We start from the raw sequence: 14,770 nt of genomic DNA, 5'->3' as shown, positions 1-14,770 counted from the left end.
TGAATGGAAATCTTATAAATTATTACAGTTAATCAATTTAAAACTTGTGCATTAACATCAAATTCTTGTGTATATATATATATATATATATATATATATATATATGTGTGTGTGTGTGTGTGTGTGTGTGTGTGTGTGTGTGTGTGTGTGTTTGTGTGTTCTATAACGTAATTAATAAAAATAATAATAATATATAAAGGTAGTTTGAATCGTTTTTAATAACATTAATTTTTTTATTACATTGAATCTTTATTAAAAACACTATTTAGGAATTAGTCTGCACTAGACAAGCTCAATGCAGCCTAGCTTTATCACACTTTTATTTCAGTTTATTTTAACTGCATTTTTATTTATCTGCAGATCATGAGAGGATAGCCCTGGGCAATGAAGAAGGATTGTACGTTATTCACGTTACCAAAGATGGTAAGCGTAATTAAAAGCTTTATCTGTGTTTACTGTACTTATCAGCTGCGTTTAGACGGTGTGTATATAAGCGTCTTACTGCATTCTTTGATGTTAATACCAAGCCTCTTATTGTTTATATATTCCTGTTCACAGATATTATCAAGGTAGGAGACAATAAAAAGGTCCGTCAGATTGAGCTGATCCCATCAGAACAGTTGATCGCTGTGATATCGGGCCGAAATGGCCATGTGCGGCTCTACCCAATGGCAGCCCTGGATGACCGTGAGGCCGATTTTCACAAGATAGCAGAGACCAAAGGCTGCCAAACTCTGGTTTCTGGCACGATCAGACAAGGATCTCTCACATACCTCTTTGTGTATATGAAAAAACCTGACAAGGTGATGATCTACGAGCTCAACAAGAGCAAAACACGTCATCGGAAGCTGTGGGATATCCTCGTCCCGGGATCCGTGCAGTGGATGGGGCTCCAGGGCGACAAGCTCTGCGTGGGCTTCCAGTCCGGGTTCCTGCGCTATAATCTTCAAGGGGATGGATCTCCTACTAGCCTCCTCCACCCTGATGATCACACCCTGGCCTTCATCCAGCAGCTGAGACTGGACGCTCTCTGCGCTGTGGAGATCTCCAGTAAAGAGCTGCTCTTGTGCTTCAGCAGTATCGGCGTGTACGTGGACTGTCAGGGCAGACGGTCACGACAACAGGAACTGATGTGGACGGCTGCGCCCACCGCATGTCGTGAGTGACCATCCCTGTTTCTGTACAGATTAATATGGCTCGTGTTCACTTTTAACTTTTTTTTAAGGTTTAGGATGAAATTTGCACTTGAAATTATGGTTTACATTTCCAACATCAAACAGGAAGTACATGACGAGCCTGAACAATTTAATACTTTTCTCTAGCTCTGCCATATTTATTTATTTTTTATTAGAATTTTAATTTCAGTTAATTTCCAAAGTTAATATTGCTACTTGGCAATTGGTAGTATAATATAAAAAAATATGATGTTTAAATATATTTAAAAATATATTATAGATATATGGATAGAGTTATATAGGATATTATATGATAAATAAATAAAAATATATTCTGTCATCTAAGATCATATTGTTAAATTGGATTAATAATGTAATATAATTTAATATTTAGATATATTTTAAAATATATTATTTAAATATGTATAGACATATGATGAATAATAATAATTAAGTATATTATTGATATTTTTAGAGTCTAAATGTAATATATTATGAAATAATACATAATAATAAAGAAAGAGTATCAGCCAATACTGCTAGATCTTGTTAATATAATATTTAAATATATATTATATATATATAAATAAATATAATGTTTAATTGGATATCTCATAAAAATATTAATTTAGAAATTCTATGTACTCCAGCTGAAAATGTGCATTGTTGTAATTGCTTGTTCATAGTTTATAATAGTCAGCAATTGTTTGGTTGTGGATGTCGTGGCCATACTTTGCACGAAATGTCCTGGGACGTAGGAATGCTGTGGACAAGATTGCTTAATAGTTAGTGATGTTTGTGAAGATGACCGTTTCTCACACTTTCAGGATTGGTGATTTTAACATAACTGAACATTTCTAAATGTTTCCTGTGACTCTTGTCTTGCAGGTTATAATGCACCTTATCTGTCAGTGTATAGTGAGAATGCAGTGGATGTATTCGACGTCAACACTATGGAGTGGATTCAGACCATGCCTTTGAAAAAGGTCCCATTTTCATTTTTCTTTATACAAAACCACATAATAAGAAAGACTTCTCATCTCTGTGAAATAAAATATGTGTTGAAGCAGGTGGTAAATTAGTATAGTGTGTTAATGAGCTGTGTGTCGCTTGTGTTGCAGGTTCATCCTCTGAACGCTGATGGCTCTCTAAACCTGCTGGGGCTGGAGACCGTACGGCTCATCTACTTCAAAAACAAGACAGCAGGTAAGACGCTTCCTCCTCCTGCTCCTCTGGATTCGGAATATTTATGCCCCATGTTTTTATGCATATTCAGCAGGAAAGAAAAGATAAGAAAAATGAAAAGTTGTTTCAGAGAAAAACAGCAAATGCATTTTGAATAAAATTATGAACACCTCAAAAATACTGTAAATTTTGATTTCAAATTGTTGTTGCAATGTAAATAATTGGCGTCAGCTCATGCATATGTGATTTAACAGAGTTGTACATCCTAATGGATGCTTGTTGTTGTGTTTTATACTGTTTAATGTGTTGTGAAATGTGTGTGATGCTTTGTGTTCTGTGTAATGATGTGCAGAGGGAGACGAGCTGGTGGTGCCAGAGACATCTGATAACAGCCGCAAACAGATGGTGCGCAGTACGACGAGCAAACGCCGCTTTTCGTTCCGCGTGCCGGAGGAGGAGAGAGTTCTGCAGAGGAGGTGATGTTCAAGCCTAGCAACACTAGCCATCATGACTTCCAAAGGAAACTAATGAGCCTTTTTTACTATTATTAATTTCCACCACTTTACACTCTGGGAAAAGTTCTGGGAATGTTCTGTTAAGGTTCATACTAATCATAATTTTGTTTAGTTATTTAATGTTTAATGTGGTTAATGTTCTTATTTGCATTTTTACAAAGGAGACTGGACAGTATATAAAAAAAATTAAATAAAATAAAACTAAATTTACGGTTTACATACATAAAGGATTAATTGAATTAATGAATAAATCACTGCAATTTGACAATGGCATTAAAGGGATAGTTCACCCAAGAATGATAATCACCCAATGATTTACTCACTTTCAAGCCATCCTAGGTGTATATTATTGTCTTCTTTCAGATAAATACAGTCGGAGTTATATTTAAAAATGAAATCTTCCAAGCTTTATAATGTCAGTGAATGGGTGTTGAGATTTTGAAGCAAAATAAAGTGCATCTGTCATAAAAAATGTTCCACATGGCTCCAAGGGTTAATAAAGGCCTTCTGAAGTATATATATAAAAATCCATATTTAAAACTTTATGAACCGTAATATCTAGATTCCACTAACTTTATCGCGAAACTCAAGCGGAAAAGGTTTTCAATTTTTTTTTTTTTTTTTTTTTTTTTAGTCCGAAATTGTTTTTGAGGTTTGAGTTGGTTACTGTAAAACAGTAAACCAAAGTATGAACACCCAATTATTTCAGGTTTTTACCAAGTATTGCTAGAAAAAAAAACTGCACTCCCCAACAAAATCACCCTAATTCTAAAATGAATAATTAATTCTAAATATAGCTTTTCGAGTAATCTGTTGAAAATTCCTGTATTTTTTCTAATTGAAGTATATATTACAGGATAACGTTGTGAAAAATGTTGTCATATAACTATGTTCCGGCTGTTTAAAAAACCTGTAAACTAGAAAAGTAACTAATTTAGTTAAACGATTAATTACACGCAACAAAACAGCATGTAAAAGTTTCTGTGAAAATCATGTAAGAGTTTAATGAGATAAACATTGAGACAGTTTGATAACCCACGCTTCAGCACCAGGTGAAAAGCCCTTCAGGAATTCAGGTTTCATGTTGGCAGTTTAAAAAAAAATAGAAATCTTGAGATGGTGCTTTGGGTCTCACTGCATTGTTTGTGCTCTTTAGGGAGATGCTGAGAGACCCAGAAATGAGGAATAAGTTGATTTCAAACCCAACGAACTTCAACCATGTGGTTCATATGGGCCCGGGAGACGGGATCCAGATCCTGAAAGATCTGCCAATGGTAGGAGCAGCTAACAGCAGGAGGAACGTCACCTCTCATGTTCTTCTCCCCCTTCTCTACACCTCCATCCATCTGTTTCTAAGAGCTGTGTAATGAGCATGAGCCATCTTTCGTTAATCATTTCCACTGTTATCATTTAAGTTTTATAGATGAGCTTGATTAAAAGATAACACAAACCACATTTCACTTTGTTGCTCAAGCAAACTAGTTAATACAATTTTATTTCCTTCAGAATATCCAAAATGCATGATGTATGTTGCTTTCGAGTTGTCTTTTACACAACCTCACCAATTCCTCTTTCTTAAGCCATTATTAAGCAGAAAACCGTTGCATGCATCTGTATTTTTTTCTTTCTTTTTCCTCCATTTCTCTCTTTATCTGCTCCTCCTGGGTTTCTTCTGTAGCCTGGTTCTCCTCTCCCCTCTCCTCGTCTGCGCCTCATCTCCACCCCTACAAGCTTTGAGCATGTCTATCACATGACTGTCACCTCTGCTGACAACTTCCTGTCCCAGGACTCCTCCCCTCTGTCCTCACACTCCCTGTCCCTCAGCTCCGCCCCTGGGACCCCTGCTTCCATCTGCTCTCTGGTAGGACCAGAAAGACATATACAGACAGACACACTCCATCTGTTCTCTGAAGAGGATGAATTTATGCACACATGCATTAGCTCACTTTCATATTGCTCAAACTTATCTATGTTTCCAATTATCTGCCAGCATCACAGTTATATGAAAATATATTAAATAAATATTAATAGTTAAGATTAAAGCTGCAGTAGGTAACTTTTGTAAAAATATATTTTTTACATATTTGTTAAACCTGTCATTATGTCCTGACAGTAGAATATGAGACCAATAATCTGTGAAAAAATCAAGCTCCTCTGGCTCCTCCCAGTGTCCTATTGCCATTTGCAGAAACTCCATCGCTCCCGGTAAGAAACAAACAATCAGAGCTGCGGTCCGTAACTTTGTTTGTGTTCAAAATGTAGAAAAATGTATATAATAAGCGAGTACACCATGAATCCATTTTCCAAACCGTGTTTTTAGCTTGTCCTGAATCACTAGGGTGCACCTATAATAAGTGTTTATATTAGGACTATTTTAGATTGCTTCGGGGGTACCGCGGCGGAGTAACCCAGTACCTTTGTGATTCTTCATAGACATAAACAGAGAGAAGTAGTTCCGGCTACGATGTTCTTCCGCAAGACACAAGCAGTTCTGTTTATTAACCGCTAGAGTGTCAAAATTTACCAACTGCAGCTTTAAACAAGCAATATGACCAGACATGAATTATAATCTATAAAACTCGAGTTTATTATTTCATGGGGTTTTTTAAATGGGAACGAACGATTGTGTATTCTGCATGTTTTATATATAGAATTAAAAAACTAAGTGAGAAAAATATTACTTTTCCCCCTCTCTATATAATAAAAGATCATGTATAGTGACAATGGTACATTTTTACCCCTGCTTTGCGAATTTTTTATTTATTGTTTTTTTTCAGTAATATGTAATATAAGAGTTTTTTTCCTGGCTTTTCCTGACTGTGTTTGTGTTGTTCAGAATATGCGCCCTCAGGAGAGCCGTGGTGTCCTGGGAGCATCCGTCAGTATCCCCTCCATCAGCAAGGCCAGGCCTGAACCGGGACGATCTATGAGTGCCAGCAGCGGCCTGGGCACACGTGAGTATTGAAATGTCTGTTCATAGACAGAGATTGAGGGGTAGGAATGAGTATTGCTGAAGAAAAAAAAAATAGTACGAAAAAATCATCAAAATGTACATTTATCAAGAGGAAAAAATTAAATTAAATTAGACCGAGTGGCTGTTTTCTCCCTAAAACTAAATTTTAGGGTATGTTTTTATATATTTTGAAAGTAAATATGCATGGGCAGACAGGTCTTTTTGTTGTTAAGTGGCGTTTGTGTATGTAATGTAGAACAGCTAATGAAGAACTGACAACTTAACTAAATTCTGTTACATTTTCTTTTGAAATTTCAAACGTTTGAATTTTCAGGCTATATTTAGAATTTCCAAATTGTCTCTTGAACCTCCAAATGTATTTTTTGAATGTTCAAACTTTAAAACATTCTTTTTGAATTTTCAAACACTTTTTTTGAACTTTGGAATGTTCTTTTGAACGTTCAAACTTTGGCAGGTTTTCATATTGAATAAGTCGATGTCTTAAAAGTCTGTTGATGGCTGTCCCATATCCCAGGCTCCTCCACTCAAAATGGCAATGCACTGAGACGGGACCTTTCTGTTGGCAGCTACAGTTCCACCAAACGACAGATGACGTCTGATGGCTCACTCTCATCCGGAGGGGGCATCGACGCCCCCTTATCCCAGTTAGACAGAGAGGTCAGTACCAGCAACGACTGTCAGTGACTGCTTTTCCAGATGTCTTTGTTTCTACAAGTATTTTTGGCTTAGGTTTTTTTAAATACTGCCGAGATCTGTAGTCATGTGTAAATGTTTTGGTCCAATTACGAATGACAAGTCTAATGGGATTTCAAAAGGTGCATTTACCCCTTTATAGTGTTCTTTTTGTAAATGTTGATTTAACATGTTCATTCGACTTCCAGACTGATCAAAGCAGGTAAATGTGATTCTGATCAATGCTGAAACTTAATAGAGAGCACTAGAAGTGTGTTATACAACTCCAGTACACAGGCATCCTTTCTGTTTCAACTGCCAAAATGTGTTTGGAGTTACTCTATCCTCTCTTTCTCACACTATATGCATGTGTTGAGTGTGTGGAGTGACACCATATCCACAGATTGAGGAGCTGACCTGCCTAACACACACACACACATACACATACACACACACAATCTGAATCTCAGCCCCACATTTGACCGTGTGCACATTGACTCCATAATGACGTGTGGGTGCTGTGTGTGACTCTTTAGTGGCCAGGAGAGTCACCCACAGAGAAGACTCCTGATCTGAAAAGGGCTTTACGGACCTTGTTTAGTAAACTAAAGGTAACGTGCATGACACTGCTCCCCCAGATCTGAACCCTGTAGCTCCATCCTAGACCTCAGGTGGAGGAAATGGGTTAGTTGAGCTGTGTACTTGTTGAAAGCATGTTTGATCTGTAGGTGATGGAATTGTGCAGCGTTTGCTAGCTTTAGTAATAGCATTAATGTGTAACATAGTACCTTTTATCCATCCACGTTATATTATATAGAGGAGGATTGATGTTGTGGTGGTTCTAGCTATTAGTAGACCATTTTATGGGCTGATATTTGAGTCATTTGAAATGATCAAATTGACCACTAAATGTGCTTACAGAAAGAAAATGGAAAAATATTTTCTGAAACATTTGTAGTAAATTTTGAGTAAATATCTTTTTTTTTTTTTTTTTACAATTTTGATAGGTGATTTGTTTCTGTAGTTCTAACTTGTATATATTTATACTGCAGTTACAGCTTTTGTCCTTGAATATTATACAGCCAAAGCTACAGCTAACTAGGAAATTAGTGAGGTTGATTATTTGAGTTATTATTATTATTATTATTATTATTATTGTGTGTATTAATGTTTTAGTGGTGTTTCTTTAAAAGGGATGCATTTAGGTGTAGGTTTATAGAGCTTTTAACTGGTAATAGCAGTAATAAATAATACATTTATAATACAAGGCAATTACTGTTAGACATCAAAAATGAAGTGAGCAGTGTCCCTGATTTTATGCTGGATCCACCTTTCTTCCTAATGTTTTTAAAATATGCAGCATTTGTTTGATTAAAAATACAGTAATAACTGTAATTTTGTGAAATATTATTACAATTTAAAATAACCATTTTAATATACTCTAAATTGTAATTTATTCCTGTGACGCAAAGCTGAATTTTCAGCATCATCATCATTCATCAGTGTCACATGATCATTCAGAAATCATTCTAATATACTGATTTGTTGCTCAAGAAACATTTCTTATTATACAGTTCTTATACATTTCTTATTATTTCTTATACATTTATTCTTATTTGGGATGTAACGATTCACTCAACTCATGAATTAGATTTTACGATTCAATTCAGATTTTTTTCTTTTTACATACATTTCTGAATTATGAATTAAATGTCGTCACAGGATCCCTTTATTATTGCTTGGACAAAATGCAGCACATTTCTTTGTGAAACTGAAATATAATATACTAATATAATGCATATGTAAATAACAAAACTAAATTGAATTTTTAGAACAAGCCCCAAGTCAAATAAGTAACACAAATAAAAATAAGTCTCTTCATATAAACAAAATAAGGCTCGGTGCTCTTTCCTTTTAAAATGGAGGCAACCACTGCATTTTAATCATGATCTAAACATAGATGCTTCATACATGCAACCTGAGCAGCTTTTAATCTAAATTAGATTGTATAATTTCAAAATTTGAAGCAAAAACAGAATGGTTTGAATTCAGTTTTGTGAAGCTATACATAAAACATATCTGCATGAAACAGAAACAGCAGACGAGCTGAACGAGACGCAGATCCATTCTCTGCCAGCAGATGGAGTTTAAAGCATTTCCTTGGTTTTGGCTGTTAACAAAGCAGCGCTACACTTATGAACTTTAATATGCATTATACAGAGGCAAGATGAAAAGAAAAAAAAAACTCTTAACTTTTCTAAATACAGTAAGTTCCCTCAGACATACATTCGGATAAACTCCTAACCCTGAATGAATCGTGATTTGTTTAGCTTCTCAACTGATTTGAATCGTCACATATTTTAACCAGCTCGCAGTTAATTTTTTCCTCACGTTACATCCCTACTTATTAATGTTGAAACCAGTTGTGCCACTTAATATTTTGTGGAAACAGTGATGCATTTTTTTAACAGCATTTATTTGAAATAAATATATGTTTTGTAACATTGTGAAATGTAATTCTCCCTTTCAGTAATTTTCATGCACCCTTACTAAATAAAAGTATTAAAAAAAATAAAAAAATTGAATAGTTTTGTCCTGAGAAGTGTGTGATATTTGATCAAAATAGGAAAGAAAAGGACAAAAAATACAAAATAACACATCCAGAAAGAAAAAAAAAGTTTTGTCACTAACTTTTCCTTCGTCTTCTGCTTTCAGGATTCAGATTCACCACGTCACTCCACGGCCTCCAACAGCTCCAATCTGAGCAGCCCACCGAGCCCTTCATCCTCACACAAGAGCAAGACTCGGTCTCTGGAGCGCAGCGAGCACCAGGGCTGGGAGACATGAGCTCGGCCCCTATCCCACATCCTTCTGACGTCCTGTGTGGCCCCCTAGAGAGACCGAGAGCTGACTCCTTATACGTCATATTCCTAAACACGCTGCTGGGCCCAGGTGTGTGTGTGTTTGCGTGTATTAGTGTGCATATGCATTACACGTGTGATTGTTGTACACACACACATTACCGTGCACCTTACATCCCCTTTGAGTGGACCCACTACAACTGTTCCTGTAATAGATGGGGGAACAGACCACTGAGTGTAGCTCATCACCTATTGCTACTGGTGTGGACGCGGTCGAAAACGAAAAACACAGAGCTTTAACGTGAATTTATCAGTGTTTGTTGACAAGTGTGCCTCATCTAACACAAGAAAAATATCCATTCAAAAGTCTTAATGGACCGGGGGAATGTAACTTTAAACGCATAACACTAAAGATCATGAAAACATTCATTAAGGATCATGAAAAACTGTTCTCGGCATTCCGTTCCATGTGATAAAACATGAAGACTTCAATTAGCCCCAATCGATAGAGCGGCACTACTGTATGACTCCGCCTCTACCCTCCAGTGCCATGCCGACCTTCACAGTCAGAGGTCAGAGTTCAAGAATAGATTCTGAGTTCAGTAATGTAAATAGTTTAAGTAGAGTATAATATATAATGAAATCATAACACTATTCTGTTGTTAAATAAGTGTGACTTGGCTTTGAGAGAGTCTCCTTTCCATTTTATTTTCCGGGTCAAGGCTCTAGTGTATTATTAAGTCATTTTATGTAAATGTAAGCATTATTTTGTCAAGATATGCTAGTTTTTCGTAATTTTGAAATTTTCAAGATTTGCGAGGGAACACACACACACAAAAAAAAGAGAGTTATTGGGCCTCATTCATGAAACACAAGGAGAGCCATTTTTATGTGCAATTTTCCATTGAATATGACGTTTACAAGCTTGCAATGAAATCATTCATAAAAACATTCATGCGTAAATTGTTGCATCAAACATTCACATTCATAAAATCTGTATATATTCTTGAACTGTAAGCAAGAATAATTGTTGATTTGTTACATTTTGTAAAAAAAATTCTTGCATAAATTTTCGCATTAAATGCAAGATTTACATGGTAGCCATTAAATTTCGCCAAAAGGTTTCCACAGTGAATGTTTTCATAAATCATTTATATGTAAATTATCGTTTGAATGCAGTATATACAAGATAAAATAGTTTGAACTAATTATTGTGTGAAATTGTTGCTCTGAATGTGAGAGACAGAAGGCAAAAGTGAAGTTTTTTGTAAAAAAAATAATAAAAAACATTCTTGTGTAAACTAGCATTGAATATTACATTCACGAGGGGAAGCAGTGAAATTGTTTGTGAATTTAGTGCATCACTTTATGGAATTTTTAATCATGAAACAATATTTAACATTTAACGAACAATTGTTATAAGAATGTTTTCTAAGAATAAATGCAATCTCCTTGTGTTTCGTGAATGTTGGTGCATTGTGTACAAGATCTAGCGTTTAGAGAATTACTAGTGTATATATTAAACTCACACTCCAAACACGTGGTCACGTGATCATAAATAAGCTGTTGTGCTGAATGTAACAGAGATTCATGTTACTCTTGTCTGCATCTGTGCTTCATGGTTCCGTTACCGAAGCAATAATGCTGTTTCCAAAGAGGTTTTTTCTTTAATTATTATTGTAAATTATTATTCTTTTAGTATTTTGCTTTTATTTTCAGTGATTTAAAGTTTTGTTTTGTTTTTCAACTCAAAAGAACCAAACTTTGCCTAAAGTGTACATGCGAGAAACACTAAACTCATCAGCTGAAGCATTCAAAGGGCTTCAACACTTCAAACTCACTAGTGCATATAGCTGTTGCCTCTTCTTCTAACACTTCCTGCAGACCAGCTGGAGATTGGGTCAATTGATATTAATACAGATTCATCAAGGGCATACAGTAAAGCTGCTGTAGTGATGTTTTAAACGTGCAAGGTCAGACTATCAAACATCCCTGACCCTTAAAATACCTCGAATTAGAAAGCCAAGCCATTACGACTCCAACAAAACCTCACCAGTGCACATATTTCAGCTGTCCCTCTGTCCAATTTCATACACTAATGGGCGTTTGTGAATTATTCACATGCACTACTGCTCGCTTTTGCAAAGCATATGTCAGATTTGGTAAACTGAGAAATGGATTTCTCATTTGTTTAAAACTTTAAGACGCTGTTCACAATTCCCAAATATTCCAGGTTGTTTTTAGGAATAGCTCACTCAAAAATCTAAACGTACATCATTTGCTTTCCTTTTGTTGTTGAAAACCTTTATGGTTTACTTTGTCTTGTATAGTTAGGCTCAAAGAAATCTAAAAATTGTCTGATTATATTATCTAAAATGTGTAATGTATTGGATTACATTACTGACTACTATTTTTGTCATGCAATTTGTATATATACATGTGTTTATATATATATAAGCACACACAAGTAAATATTATGTGAAATTAAAATTGCTGAAATTAACAAGATTGTTACTCAATATAATTATAAAAAAATATTTTAAAAAGAAGAGTAAATGGGTTTAGAATGATGGAAGAAGTTTTTTATTTTTGAGTGAAGTATTCTTTTAAAGTATGATGAAAAAATGACCTTTCAGTGTTGAAGAACACCCAAGGACAGACTTAATGAAAGTTTGTGCATATGTACCTGTGGTTTTATTCATTCTAGTGTTTCCAGCATTCAGTATGTTCCATTATATGCAAGCACTATTGAAACCTTCACTGTGGAGCGAACTCGGCTCATTGTTTTCAAATCAAGAGCTCAGTTTTCACCTGGGACCTTAGTTATGCCTTCGCTCTATTATAGGATCATGGTTATTTCCAAACAGAAATTAATACAGTTTTTCTTTCTCCTAATAAGGCTGTAACGGGTTAGAATCAATTTGCCAGGGTTATGGTATTAAAATGAAATGTTCTCAGGTATGTCAGAACCAATGATGATATGTTTGCATGGAGGAATGGAGATTGTAGAAATGACAGACGTCCAGATCTTTCGGTCGTTTGATCTTTAGAACTGTTACTTGGTAATGAATAGATCAATATTAGAGCGGGAGGTGCCTTAGTTTTCTTAGATCAGTGTAAACTGCTCAGTGTAGGTAGAATGAGAGATGATGACTGGAGATTGTTGTAAAGACACATTTCACACTTGCATTTCACATGTGGATTTTGTTTGCCTTGGTGAATTGCTACTTCTTATCATATATCTTCTTGGTTTGAATTTTTGTAAGACTGTGTACAGATTTGCATGTCATAGGTGTAATCACTTGTTTTAAGGACTGTGTGTGCCGCTGGATTGTTCGGTTTTATTTTTATTGTATTTTATTGACCTGTGTGGCGTGAAAGGTTGGGACGTGAACATTAATTACCCCCATACTACATTGGAGACCTTTTCTTCTTTTTTTTTCTTTTTTTTGCACAAGTGTGTTTAAGGTGGAATACTGTTATTTGTATTGGTTTGAACACCACTTTTCACATGGAAAGGACTATTTCAATAAAATTGGGAACTATAAAACACTTTTTTACAAAAGCTTTATTTGAAATCTATGACTGGATATAATGTCTACACATTCAACAGATAGCAACGGTTAAAGTGCTACATCGTTCCTCCTTAATAAAGTGGACAGAAGAATCGAGCATGAAAATCAAGTGTACTTGATACAGCAGAAGCAATAATAGCGATCAGAAAAACAGCTTTTACAAAGCCCAGGTCCAAAGTCACATGGTGAGGCACTGAGTACCAATCTTATCCAACACGTAAACAAATACACTCAACTCAAGCAGGTCGTAAAACAGAGAACGATCATCGTGAAAATTCTGCATGCTAGGTGTTTGTGCATGAGCTTTGGCCACAGTAGAGTGCATATAGAAATATCATCAAGCAACATAAGAAGCACCATTTACAAAGCATAAGACTTCTGTACACATGGGCGGAAAAGCATCGATGTGTAAGATGTTCTGAAAGTCAACATTTGCAACCCATTTTAATTGTGTACTGCGACACGAGTGTGGGAAGGAACTGCAGGTCAGAGCGATCCGATGTGATGAGGTAGGCAGCCATCAAGCGGCCGAACAAAAGCACATCAGGTGTTGGTGAGGACTCTGGTACATCATTCATCCATGCCTTCTCATCCAAACTACCACCAGAAACCAAATACAGCTTACCAGAGGCAGAGAACCGCTGATCCTCCCTCTCTTTGAACCCTCCTTCGGCTTTACAGGTTTTGAAACCTGATCTCTAATAGGACAGTCATCAGTCTTGTGTCAGTGATCTATTAACTCTTTAAACTGGGTTGTGTGATGGAAGTAATGGGGAAAATCTCCCATCGGACAGCTGCTTTAACGCATGCAGTAAACTTCATCCTGCAGAACTTCACCGAATCAAAGAAAGCATCTCGTTACTCTGATGCGCCACAAATTTTAAATTTAATTTTATGCATTTAGCAGATGCTTTTATCCAAAGCGATTTACAGTGCATTCAGGCTATCAATTTTTACCTATCATGCATTCCCGGGGAATCTAACCCCGAACCTTGCGCTTGATAATGCAATGCTCTACCATTTGAGCTACAGGCCACTAATGGGAGAGATCCTGAGGACGGCTCTGTCAACACACAAGCATCGAGTTTCTGATTCCCCTGCTGCTGTCTGTCCATTAGCAGCTACAGGACAGGAACTCGTTTCAGTATGAGGAGGGTAGTCTCTGGGTTACGCACTTGTCCCGTCGTCCTCCACCACACAGTCCATACTGGATCCGTGCGTGATGTTAGCGGCCGGCGTGTCGCTCAGGTCTCGGGCGCTGCCGTGTCTGGACTGACTGTTGAGGCGGTGAAGGCTGCTGTGATGGGACAGCTGCTCGTTGAGTCGTGGCATGCTCCCGTGCGCCGGGCGTTCCTCCATGCCTCTGTGGCTGGAGGGGGTGAACCTGTGTTCAGAGGGAAAACAGACCGGTTATTTAAGTTCAGGCTTTTTTTTAAACACCAAGCTCAATGTGTCTAAACATGTACAAATATATTACAATCTCTGAGAAAGCTCAACTGACACACTTGCATTAAAGCAGAGATTTCAAACTCTGAGTCAGGGAGTGAGACGGGATCCACAGAAAATCATGTATATTCCAAATATATATATATAAAACACACACGCACACACAGTACAGATAAAGCTGGACATATATTTTGGTAAATTTTAATGCTTTATATTTTAAACCATAACCACATAGTAAATTAATGTAGCTAATTAATATTACTCTGTACTTAAGTGCATAATTAAACTGTAACAAGGACCCCTTAAATAAAGTGCAACCCATATTTTATATAAAGAGCTTGGTGATAATATAGTTAGTTACATTTTG

At 36.3% G+C, this 14,770-nt stretch overlaps 2 protein-coding genes across 10 annotated transcripts in view; one reads left to right on the top strand and one right to left on the bottom strand.

The window, feature by feature from the left end:
- The window catches only part of LOC128031783 (serine/threonine-protein kinase MRCK alpha), a 54,464-nt gene extending 41,530 nt beyond the window's left edge, over positions 1–12,934 (top strand). For 6 of the 8 annotated variants that reach the window (XM_052620200.1, XM_052620201.1, XM_052620199.1 and 3 more), the window contains 10 exons: positions 361–423; positions 559–1,158; positions 2,064–2,161; positions 2,297–2,381; positions 2,713–2,836; positions 4,032–4,149; positions 4,554–4,736; positions 5,712–5,829; positions 6,364–6,506; positions 9,237–12,934. In XM_052620200.1, the coding sequence (XP_052476160.1) occupies positions 361–423; positions 559–1,158; positions 2,064–2,161; positions 2,297–2,381; positions 2,713–2,836; positions 4,032–4,149; positions 4,554–4,736; positions 5,712–5,829; positions 6,364–6,506; positions 9,237–9,368 (1,664 nt within the window). In that variant the 3' untranslated portion in view covers positions 9,369–12,934. The remainder of the gene's footprint in view (positions 1–360; positions 424–558; positions 1,159–2,063; positions 2,162–2,296; positions 2,382–2,712; positions 2,837–4,031; positions 4,150–4,553; positions 4,737–5,711; positions 5,830–6,363; positions 6,507–9,236) is intronic. The other 2 variants (XM_052620203.1, XM_052620204.1) reach the window with 1 other exon arrangement.
- Positions 12,933–14,770, bottom strand: part of LOC128031784 (frizzled-3) — a 25,286-nt gene continuing 23,448 nt past the window's right edge. For both annotated transcript variants that reach the window (XM_052620206.1, XM_052620205.1), the window contains exon 7: positions 12,933–14,341. In XM_052620206.1, the coding sequence (XP_052476166.1) occupies positions 14,125–14,341 (217 nt within the window). In that variant the 3' untranslated portion in view covers positions 12,933–14,124. The remainder of the gene's footprint in view (positions 14,342–14,770) is intronic.

The sequence above is a fragment of the Carassius gibelio genome, chromosome A17 (assembly GCF_023724105.1).
Source record: "Carassius gibelio isolate Cgi1373 ecotype wild population from Czech Republic chromosome A17, carGib1.2-hapl.c, whole genome shotgun sequence".
Lineage (NCBI taxonomy): Eukaryota > Metazoa > Chordata > Actinopteri > Cypriniformes > Cyprinidae > Carassius > Carassius gibelio.
This window is presented reverse-complemented; position numbering and strand designations above follow the sequence as displayed.